This window comes from Nicotiana tabacum, chromosome 10, assembly GCF_000715075.1.
Source record: "Nicotiana tabacum cultivar K326 chromosome 10, ASM71507v2, whole genome shotgun sequence".
Taxonomy (NCBI): domain Eukaryota; kingdom Viridiplantae; phylum Streptophyta; class Magnoliopsida; order Solanales; family Solanaceae; genus Nicotiana; species Nicotiana tabacum.
In genome coordinates this window covers 156,453,151-156,464,625 of record NC_134089.1, presented here as the reverse complement: position 1 = coordinate 156,464,625, position 11,475 = coordinate 156,453,151, and the positions used below count along the sequence as shown (strand labels likewise).

Genomic DNA, 11,475 nt, shown 5'->3' with positions numbered 1-11,475 from the left:
AATAATATATCTCATTGTTTTCCGTATTTTTCAATTTGAGTTTCACTAGAAATAAGATGAAATTCATACTATTAGGTATTTAAACTAACATAATTAATTTTTAAGAGTATGGTTGTTGCATAATATTTGAATACAAGTCGACATATTATTCAACTACTAAAGCAAATGCATAATTCATATATGTTGAAGTTATGATAAGACATTAAAATACTCTTACATGACATAATTTTTTTTATTACGTCAGGTAAATATGACAATATTCATTATTATTAAGAGCTTGTGCTTTTTTAAAAATTTTATTTTATAATTCAGTCACATAGTTTAACAATATTTGTGTGATTTTAAAATTTATTTTACATTGGACAAAATAGTAATATTATTGTTTTCCTAATATATAGGATTCTAAAATCCTACAATTTTAGTTATTAAATCTTTCCTTATTTGAATTACGTAAGAATTTCTAATATTTAGGAACTTGTATGTGAATCTTATCTTATATAAATTGGCAAAAAATAGATTAACCCACAAAATCGTGTATTTAATGCAAAAGCATTATAACAATGAACCACAAGAATTTTTTAAAATTTATATCCAAATAATAAGGTTTAAACTTTAAAGCATATTGGCCACCTTTACATGGTAATATATTTATTTCGACCTTGACATGGTAATGGAATTCACCATTTTCTACTTTAAAACAGTCTTTAGGAACAATTTTACAATTTTTAAAAAATAAATTATTAAACAATTTAAACTAGATCTCTTCAATTGCAGTTTAATTTTTTCTTCCATCAATATAATATCTGATTAAATTAACATATTAAGTTATGTATGAGTCGAAATTGTTATATTTATCTAACATTGTCTTCCAGAATGAACTTAAGAATATACAATTTTTCAAAAAAAAAAAATCTTAAATGTTTAATGATTATATTTTCTTGCTTAAACTTTTAAAGAAGCATGATAACTTGTGAAATTGAAATAATTACATTATAACTGGAATCAATTTTAAGTTATATATTTATGAAGATTATTGAACACTTACATAATAGTTTTTCTTCTTCTTATTGAATAACTAAATAGGATAAATAATTACCATTTAAGGAACTTAATTATACTTTTTATTTTATCACTAAATTACAAGTTTTAATGTAATATTTTTATATTCTTATAAAAATAAATTTTATTTGAACAGTTTAGAAACTTTTAGCATTCACAATACTTTAAATAATTAAATTTTAATTACCTTATATAATTATTTTCATATTTGAACAATACATAATTGTAATCCCTTTCATGTTATAATTAAATATCGAAAACTTGGGATGAGCTAATATTAAGAATTTGAATCAACAAAAAATAAATTAGTTCTTTTAATATCAAGGCCAAGTAGTTAAGTAAAATCCAATTCAATTATTTGTTAAATTCATCGTATAATTAATATTATTTTTCAAGTTGACAAAACTCTTAGAATGCCTAAATTTGTTTGCATAAGAATAATATGTTGGATGAAAAAAATAAAAATAAGATAGAAAAATTAACGTGGAAAATTTTATAGATAAGCCGTTTCAACTAAAACGATATATATTTTAAGGAGTATAAGATAATTTTTATTTTATAATACAAACATACTATATTTAATAGTAAAATATAATTTTCTAAAAGATCCTATATTCACTGATTTAGATACACGCGCAAAACGCGTACCATAAGACTAATATAAATAAAAAGAAACATGTTATGTGGAAGTTTTAAATTTTAAGGTAATTATAATAACTCAAATTAAAATTTAATATTTGTGTCCGCGCATCGTGTGGGTACTAGTTAATTCCTATAAGAAAGCCGTGACCCATTATCCTTTTATGGTTCGCCTACAAAATGACCAAATTACCCTCACAGAATTTACTCTTAAATAAATCCGCTACGTTTCCATTAATAATCTCGAGAAGCTTCTTTAAACCCCTTCTCTAAAACCCTACTCCTCCAATCCCTTAAACTCTCGCTTTCTCCACTTTCCTCCTCTCTGCTCTCCTCCTTCGTTCATCTGGTGAGACGAAATGCACAGGCTTTCGAAACGCTCTGTCACTTCAATCCTTCGCAGTTCAACTGCTGCACGCTATCGAGATGTTGCTGCTCCAATTTCTTCTTCCCACTTCTTTTACGATTCGGTATTACTGTGATTCACTAATCAATTTGCTTTTAACTCTACATCATATTTATTGTGATTAACTCATCAAGTTACTGTAATTTGGTGAACAGGCGGATGGTGATAGTAAAGGTAGATGGTATTCATCATTAACTTCAGGTAGATGCAATGTTAATGGATCCATTAAGCCATTTAAATCAACAAATAAGCCGTTTTTGGCTTGCCGGTATGAGTCAACAGCTGCTGCATCTGATTCTCCATCGGAGAAGTTTGAGTACCAAGCAGAGGTAAAAAGCTAACATCAAAGAGTTAGAAGCTGAAAAGTGTAGTGAATAATTGGAAATTTGAAATTTTTGTTTTGCTTACGTGGCAGGTTAGTCGCCTTATGGACCTCATTGTTAACAGTTTGTATAGCAATAAGGAGGTTTTTCTGAGGGAGCTTATCAGGTAGTAATTATTAGCTAACTTTCTTTTTTAATGTTTGTGTGCTCTGCCGTTTTTTATATATTCCATCAATGACCTTTGCGAAAACCAGTGTTTATAGCAGTATTTTTGTATGCCCCGCACTTCTTATAACAGTGTTTGTGTGTTGTGAAAGATTTTCTGAAACGATGTAAAGATTAGATTTTTACTATGATGACTTGAAATTCAGCAACTTGGTAGCAGTAACTAAGGGACCAAAAAGTAATGTGAATGACTTCGTTTGGTTGTGATGACTTAGGTGGATTTTTCTGCAGAAGGCTAACTTATTGTCTCGTAAGACTTGGTCATTTAATTATATCTGGCTTGGTACATTTAAATGCTACCAATATCTGCCAACACTCTCCGTTGGTTGATATTATGTCAACTCTGGAGGCCCTATGTATGTATTAGACTGAAGTCACTAAACTAAAAGGAATTAAACTATCTATATTTGCTACTTACATTGTTCCAATTTGATGACGCAGCAATGCAAGTGATGCCTTGGATAAGTTGAGGTTTCTTGGTGTTACCCAGCCTGAGCTTTTGAAGGATGGAGTTGATCTTGATATTCGCATTCAGACCGATAAAGATAATGGCGTTATTACCATAACGTGAGCATCACAACCTATTAACTTTCTTTATCGTTTTTCTGTTTTGTCTGTCTATCATGAATGTTGAGACTTTCGTGGTATATGGTATATGCAGGGACTCAGGAATTGGTATGACTCGCCAAGAACTTGTTGACTGCCTTGGTACTATTGCACAAAGTGGAACTGCAAAGTTCCTAAAAGCCCTGAAGGTGCATTTTTGTGATATAATTATTCTATTCTCAGTGTTTGCTTCATATAACCTATAATTTTTGTACATGTGTTTTTACCACATAACAGGACAGCAAGGATGCTGGTGCTGACAGCAATTTAATTGGTCAATTCGGCGTGGGATTCTACTCAGCTTTCCTTGTTTCTGAACAAGTATGTTTTTTGTCTAGGGATTCTACATTAGACTTACTCTCCACTTCTTGATAATAAATATTAACCTTGTTACATTTGTATCTCTCTTATAATTTGCTAATGAAAGGTTGAAGTCTCGACAAAAAGCCCAAAATCTGACAAGCAATATGTCTGGGTTGGAGAGGCCAATTCTAGCACCTATACCATTAGAGAGGAGACTGATCCTGCAAAACTTCTTCCTAGGGGAACCCGTCTCACTCTATATCTTAAGGTTGGTAAATCACTTTGTTTCAAAGGCAAGCTTCTGATCCTAGCTATCTTAGTTCCTGAGGAGGACCTTACTGTTCTTTTCTCCATGTTCTGCTGTATATGTGCAGAGGGACGACAAAGGATTTGCGCATCCGGAAAGAATTGAAAAGCTTGTGAAAAACTACTCACAGTTTGTTTCATTCCCTATTTATACTTGGCAAGAGAAGGGATATACAAAAGAGGTATGTGCATACCCTTATGCCTTCCCGTATGCTCATGAGGCATAACGTTTGCAGATAAATCTTCACTTGTTTCTATCTATGGCCACAAAACACGCTTGGGGCTTCACATTTTGGACATTCCACATTATGTAAGCTGGAATGACTCCTTATTGCCCTGTGGTTTCGTGATATTGAATCTTTACAGGTTGAAGTTGATGAGGATCCGGCAGAAGCCAAGAAGGAAGGAGAAGATGAGACAGCTGAGGTAGCTAGGAAGTACCTATTCTGGGTGTAGCTTTCTTGATTCTGCTGTTGTCTTTTTTCCATTTCTGATGAAATTTCCAACTCTCTGCAACAGAAAAAGAAGAAGACCAAAAAAATTGTGGAGAAATATTGGGACTGGGAGCTTACAAATGAGACTCAACCAATATGGGTTAGTATTCAGATTACTATTTCCTGCCCTATGCTCCCAAAGTTTGTTCTTACTGATATAATGAGTTACTTTTTTTCCTTTTCCAGCTTCGAAGTCCTAAGGAGGTGAGTAAAGAGGAGTACAACGAGTTCTACAAGAAGACTTTTAATGAATATTTGGAGCCACTTGCTTCTTCACATTTCACAACTGAGGTACTAAAAACTTCTTTGATGCAGAATGTTTTAAAGTAACATAGTCTACTACTTCACCTTTAAAGTAACATAGTCTACTACTTCACCCTTTCTGTTATAATTCTAGTATGATATCCTCTCTTTAATGGTACTACTGGAGGTTTAAGTTTCAATTTTGTTAGACAACATTTCTAGCTCTTTTGTTTTTTCATTTTCCCCTGTTACTTCATTTTACCTCGCTTTTGCTGTAACAGGGAGAAGTCGAGTTCCGTTCTATACTTTATGTGCCATCTGTATCTTCAATGGGTAAGGATGACATAGTCAATCCCAAGACGAAGAATATAAGGCTTTACGTAAAGCGAGTGTTCATATCTGACGACTTTGACGGTGAACTGGTAAGAGAGAAAGCTTTATTGTTTCTATGGGAGAAGTTCATTGCTATACAAAGGAGCTTATTGATATGCCTTTTCTCTGGTATAGTTTCCACGCTACCTGAGTTTTATCAAAGGTGTTGTTGACTCAAATGATCTTCCACTTAATGTATCACGAGAGATTCTTCAAGAAAGTCGCGTTGTAAGTTCTTCAGGCATATTCTTTGCATTCAAGTGGTGGTGCATTTTTTATTTGCATGCTGTTAACCTCTTCTGTTTACGAACTGTATGTTGTCTTAGGTTCGCATCATGAGGAAGCGGTTGGTGCGGAAAGCATTTGAAATGATTCAGGGCATTTCCCTCAGTGAAAACAAAGATGTATGTATATTCGTTTCTCAAGCCTTTGTACCCATGACATTAATCTTATACATTTGTTGTGAAACAATTTTTTACACAGTCAAAATGTTTGTCTTGTTTTTTTCCTGAAAGTTTCTGTTATCTTTAGTTTTTTGCATTAGCTGGCTGGTTCTTCTGAATGTCATTGGGCATCTGCTACTCTTTATATGCAGGACTATGATAAGTTCTGGGAGAACTATGGAAAGCACCTAAAGTTGGGATGCATCGAAGATCGTGAAAATCACAAGCGTCTTGCTCCACTTTTACGATTTTTCTCTTCTCAAAGTGATGAATTTACAATCAGCTTGGATGAATATGTTGAGAATATGAAACCAGACCAGAAAGACATTTACTATATTGCTTCTGATAGTGTAACGAGTGCAAAGAACACTCCTTTCCTTGAAAAACTTCTTGAGAAGGATCTTGAAGTATGAGTCGTTTGAACTGACTCTAGTTGGTTTCTTGTCTGCTGTCTTCTTGCTTGCTTCACTGATATTTTCTAATTCCTTTTCCAGGTGCTGTTCTTAGTTGATCCTATTGATGAGGTTGCAATCCAAAATCTCAAATCATATAAGGAGAAAAACTTTGTTGACATTAGCAAAGAGGACCTAGATTTAGGTTAGTTATTTGAGATGTTTGTCCTTTATATAATATCTGTTCCCTTTTAGCCGATCCACATATTTTGCAATACTAATAAGCTGGCTATCCATTGTTCTAGGTGATAAGAATGAAGACAAGGAAAAGGAGATAAAACAGGAGTTTGGGCAAACTTGTGATTGGATAAAGAAACGGCTAGGAGACAAGGTTGCTAGTGTGCAGATCTCAAATCGTTTGAGCAGTTCTCCTTGTGTTCTTGTATCAGGAAAGTTTGGTTGGTCAGCCAATATGGAGAGGTGAAGTGAATTTTTTGTGATGCAGATGGTTCAGTTTTGAGTTTCAAGCTGTAGCCATTTATGAAATACCTGGATTTTCTTGCAGGCTGATGAAGGCCCAAACTGTTGGTGATACCTCCAACCTGGATTTCATGAGGAGCAGAAGAGTCTTTGAGATCAATCCCGAACACCAGATCATTAGAACCTTAAATGTAAGCGGATCCTGTGCGATGATGGTACCTTCTTATGTGATCTAATCTTATGTGTTTACTAACATCCTTATTTGTAAAATATTGCAGGAAGCCTGCAGGAATACTCCAGATGATGAAGAAGCCTTGAGGGCCATTGATCTTTTGTATGATGCTGCATTGGTTTCTAGTGGTTTCACTGTGAGTCTTCCTATCTTTATTCCTATTTATTCGGGTAACTGGATTTGGTCCCCGAGACAATTAACCTCAGGGAAGCTACCATATAGCATTCATACTTGGTTACATTTTTAGGATTACTCTGGGCATAGGTGACCCTTCTTAATTTGGCCAGTAGTTCTTGATATTTGCGTAGATAACTATAGGAGGTCCAAGAATGTAGTTTATTAACTTGAAGATGTACCATAACTTATTAGAACTACTTGTGAGCTTTGACCTCATGTATGATTTAGAAAGAAAAAGAGTAGGTGGAAGAGTTGGTAAGTGGTTGGGTGATTTTAACCAGCGATATGCTAGAGTAAGGTTCATTTCTCATGAGATACACTATTTCATAGATATTTTTGCTTTTAAATGGTGGGGTTTAAACTGGTAGGGGGTGATGAGTTCCTGACATTACATGTCAAGTTCATTGGTTGATTTTATTTTTGAGGGACAAAAGGGAAACTAATAGGTGATATAATATGAACAAAGATTCCTTTATATAATAGAATATGACAAATATTTGCTGCCTATGGCAGTGAACTTGATTCTTATATCTTGCATCAATTCTTGCAGCCTGATAATCCGGCACAACTTGGAGGGAAGATATATGAGATGATGAACATGGCTCTTGCTGGTAAGTGGGGAACTGTCGGTGGGTATCAGCAGCAAGTAAACCAGCAATCGTACATCCCAGAAACAGTCGAAGCTGAGGTGGTTGAGCCTGCTGAAGCTGGTGGACAGAAATAAAATGTGTAACTTTCCATTAGTTTGTAATATAATAGTTGAGGCTCGGTAGAGATAATATGGGTGCCCTATTGGTGAGCAGATCAATCGTCAAGTAGATGGACTTATAAGCATTATTGTGCAGTTAAATTGAAATTTTAACATAGAACAATAATCTTGTTTACGAATAACGTTGCTGCTCCAGCTGATTTCTATTTATTCAAATGCAACTTGGTTTAGACTACAAGACAAGACTACCGAGTCGATAGTTTTGTGTTTTGTGGAGGTATTAATTAAAGTTTCAATTCCATAATTTTCTGAAGAGCAATCTGATATAGGAGACCTGATAAGAGCAGCAGGCTCTATCTTAGTTTATTAATCTTCTTTTCTTATAAACCAGGTGGAGGTATTGCATATAACCAACTTAGATTGAGATGTTAATGATACTGAACACTTGGTTGAATGGATAGTTTTTCCAAGTAATATGTGAAAAATGCTATTCTGGTCATGCTGTATTACTTTACTACTTACTAATAAGAGGGAATAGCAAGCACCTCAAGGTCAACGAGTGTGCTTTAAAAGCCAATCTGAGGGTACTTGTGTCATTTCATAGATATTCAGTCCATCCGCGTTTCTCCGCTGGTTTTTCATCCCAATCTAACACTTGTGGGAGAAGAAACACCATGTGTCTCTAACGCCAGCTCCGAAACATCTGCTCTCTATCTCCTCTTGTTCTTAAGTTTACATAGTGTTTTCTTCCATCGATCCTATTTTCTGGTGGGTATCACTTCTAACATCTTTTTGATTCATCTTTATTTGTATTTCTATTGAGGAATATCAACGCCTTTTGTTGTTTAGGTGTTTGATAAAATTCTTCAATGTTATAAAAAGTTGAAATAGCAACGCTAATACTTCGAAAAGAATAGAAACGATGTCTTTGTCCCTTCTCTTTTCTGCTTGTTTCAATTTTGGTTTTTCTTTCTTGCAGTAAATTATTTCTGTTGGATTAACCGAGTGTTTATCTCTAAGCTTGCAAATGCTTTATCATGTAATTGGTGTCTCATTTTTCTTGTGAGTGAATTATAAGGAAGGCATCCAGAATGTATTTTACACTTTCGGTGAAGATAAGAGGGGCTCTTATTTTTTTCCCTTTTTCTGTTTTGTATTTTGAGAAGGTATAAACTAACTGTGCCCACTAACAAATACTTTGACCAAAGGTAAAGATTCTATCATCAAATGTTACAGGAGAGAATACATTTATTAAACTGAAGAGGTAAGGCTATAATACCTAGCATTCACTTTTATTCAATATACTCTTAAATCAGAGTGTGATAACGCTACATTTGATATTTTGTCGCCAGCAGGACATGTGTTATACTCTATCCAGTCATTAAGCAATTATCTTTTTTGTGATGCTCATATTCAGTTCAAGCTCATTTACCAGCGTGATCAAATTCAGTTTTACTCATTATCTACCTTGTTGCTTCCTTCATCCTTAGTTTTTCCTTCTTTTTGGGGGGATTGATAATTGGGATGTTACCAGCAAATCTTCAAATTTGTTATACGCATATACTGTATTCAGCTACCTTTGTATTATCAATGGAAATTTTTTTCTTTCTGAACTATTAAAATGCAGTTGCTATCTTGGGGTAATTAGCTTGTGAAGAAATGTCTTCCAAACAAAGAAATAAACGGCCATATTCAGAAGAGAGAAATGATGAAATGAAACTCAGGTAGGCTGATAGTTATGGTAAGATATCAACTGATAAAAAAGAGGCAATGTTACTACAATGACGCACGAAAGAATTGGAGTGACGAAAATGCAATTGAGGTAATAGAAACATTTTAGCTTCTTGAGAAAACACTAAGGAATTACGGTAATTTTCACATATCTTGATGCTGGAATTTTTTAATCAGTGCATAGATATTCTTTTTTTGAAACATAAAGTCAATGCATTGTGGTCTCTCAATCTCCTATATGTATTAACTAGCGCTTGATTTAGTTATACTTGTACCCCAACCACAATTTATGTTAGAAGCTGCTTTATTATGTAGATATGACCTCTCAAAAGTATTAAACCTCTTGCATTCAAAGCTAAAAGAAGATATTATGCTTGTAAGTGATGCTTTATGTGTGTCATTTCTTTATCCAATATTTTTTTATTAGCATCAGTTTGTTGATTGAAGTTTTAGAGGCATTGTAGAACATGGGTAGACTTCAGCCGCACCGCATGCAGTTTTAGGGGCACTGTAGAACATAAGTAGAGTTCAGCTAGACTAAGGAATTAGATCTACAAGGACATGTTTAGCGGGGTTTTATTAGACCTTCTCCCAGAGTTTTTTAATGATTTAATTAGCAATGTAAATAGTTAAATTTTGTTCGCCATACACATTTATTTTCTTCGTTCTATGTCAACAAATTTCCTTCATTCTTTACTAGCATGATTCGTGGAGCAGAGCAAAATTAAAGCACTAACAAAAGCAATTTCTTTTCGTGCCTCGCTTTCTAAATATATATCAACTGCACAAATCTATCTGATAAATGGAAAGGGTACAATTAAGTACTTTTGTTCTTTTAAGAATGTTTTTGGCATTGTAAATTGTTGAGTACATCGTAATATTTTAAAATTTCTGTTTAGGAAATGCAGCTCCGCCTCCTTGCTTGTTCCCTTTCCTCTTTTCTCCATTTCCATGAGCATTTTTCTATATTAGAACAAACAAGTTCAAGAACTCAGATTAAATTTTTCATGTTGTTATTGTTTTTTGCTTGTTTGGTACCATGTCCACATTACTAATGGTGATTTATTCATTTCTTCTATGGCCGTCAACTCCTACGGAGATTTGCTTTATCATGTTTGCAGATGTGGTAGGATGATGCCGCAATATAGCTCTGGTAAAACGCTTGTGCTTCCTCTTTTGTAGTTTCACTCATCATTTCGCTTCTCCGTTTCTGCTTGCTCATTTGCTATCAGAAAACCAGACAAATTTGGGTAACTCTCCTGCTCCAGCTCCAACTCCAACTCCTGCTCTATAGTACTTTGCTCTTGCTGGTTTGCCTTGGATGGTACAGAGCTAATTGTCAATGCAAATAACAAAGCAATACTATACCCTTGGGAGAAAGTTTCACACGGGGCTACTTTAGTCTTTGCTGGTTTGCTGTGGATGAGTAAGGAGCTAATTGGCGATGCAAATAACAAAAGCCATACCATACCCTCGGGAAAAGTTTCATATTTGGGCCCGGGCGAAGACCGGGCTATGGGGTCCATCCCATCAATTAAGGAAGACTTATTTGTGGGGTCCATCCCACCAATTAAGGAAGACTTTCTTCCTTTTGTTGATTGTTCAAATTTGACAGCAAACATTTTTCTTCTGCATTGTCAAAAAGGGTAGTTGCAGAAGGAAAATGGTAAATGTAGTAGGCGTATGAGAGAGAAGCTCCGCCTATAAAAGGAGAGCTTCGGATCTCATTTCTACACATCAAAATCTCAGACAATACATCTGAGTGAGAGAGAGCAAGGTATTCCATAGACTAAAAGAAAATAGTCTGTGAAAAAAAATAAAGTGTGAGAGATATTGTAGTGAGGTGGAAAAAGCAAAAGAGTGTTCTTTCTTTTGAGGGTGTAGTGGTCTTAGGAGTATTTGTACTCGCTACTACACAGTGTAAAATTCCTCGCTATGGTGATATCAGTTGCTCTTCTTAGCCGTGGTTTTTTCCCTTATTCAGAAGGATTTCCATGTAAAATCTTGATGTCATTATTGTTGCATTTCTATTCTTGCTGATTTAACCATAACTTAGTATTCTGCGTTTATCACTAATACCGTGAATATTATTTTTTACGGGGTTTATTCCCAACAAGTGGTATCAGAGCCAAGGTTCTGTCTGAGTATGCTCTGTGGTTGCAGCACAGTCTAAACTTCCACATTAGAAAAGAATTATTTGGTCTCTATTTGTATTTGTGATAAACGATGGAAGCCAACACTAGTAGAATGATTACTTTAAATGACACAAATTATGCCATTTAGAAGGGCAAAATGGAAGATTTGCTCTATGTCAAGAATTTTCATCAACTTGCCT

At 34.5% G+C, this 11,475-nt stretch overlaps 1 protein-coding gene and 1 long non-coding RNA gene across 3 annotated transcripts; both read left to right on the top strand.

Annotated features, from left to right (window-relative positions):
• Positions 1-1,941: 1,941 nt before the first annotated feature.
• Positions 1,942-7,642, top strand: LOC107821521 (heat shock protein 90-6, mitochondrial). Its single transcript, XM_016647953.2, has 20 exons — positions 1,942-2,168; positions 2,260-2,433; positions 2,520-2,593; positions 3,094-3,219; positions 3,314-3,407; positions 3,496-3,579; positions 3,686-3,829; positions 3,936-4,049; positions 4,234-4,293; positions 4,387-4,461; positions 4,548-4,652; positions 4,886-5,026; positions 5,112-5,204; positions 5,303-5,380; positions 5,572-5,826; positions 5,914-6,016; positions 6,117-6,291; positions 6,377-6,482; positions 6,570-6,659; positions 7,251-7,642. Exons 1-20 carry the CDS (start codon positions 2,058-2,060, stop codon positions 7,422-7,424), a joined length of 2,376 nt encoding a protein of 791 aa, XP_016503439.2. The 5' UTR covers positions 1,942-2,057; the 3' UTR covers positions 7,425-7,642.
• Positions 7,643-8,176: 534 nt separating this feature from the next.
• On the top strand, positions 8,177-11,102 carry LOC142164798 (uncharacterized). 2 transcript variants are annotated; one of them, XR_012695836.1, is made up of 2 exons: positions 8,177-10,293; positions 10,373-11,102. It is a non-coding gene; the product is annotated as an uncharacterized LOC142164798 (long non-coding RNA). The 2 variants fall into 2 exon arrangements; XR_012695837.1 differs by having other exon boundaries at positions 9,097-10,293; positions 10,381-11,102.
• Positions 11,103-11,475: the final 373 nt, after the last annotated feature.

Excerpts from the sequence above, each read along its gene's own strand:
- LOC107821521 (XM_016647953.2), top strand. The coding sequence starts at position 2,058 with ATGCACAGGCTTTCGAAACGCTCTGTCACTTCAATCCTTCGCAGTTCA. Across the intron at positions 4,653-4,885 it reads CTTCACATTTCACAACTGAG|GGAGAAGTCGAGTTCCGTTC; the intron begins GTACTAAAAACT and ends TTGCTGTAACAG. Across the intron at positions 5,827-5,913 it reads TTCTTGAGAAGGATCTTGAA|GTGCTGTTCTTAGTTGATCC; the intron begins GTATGAGTCGTT and ends TTCCTTTTCCAG.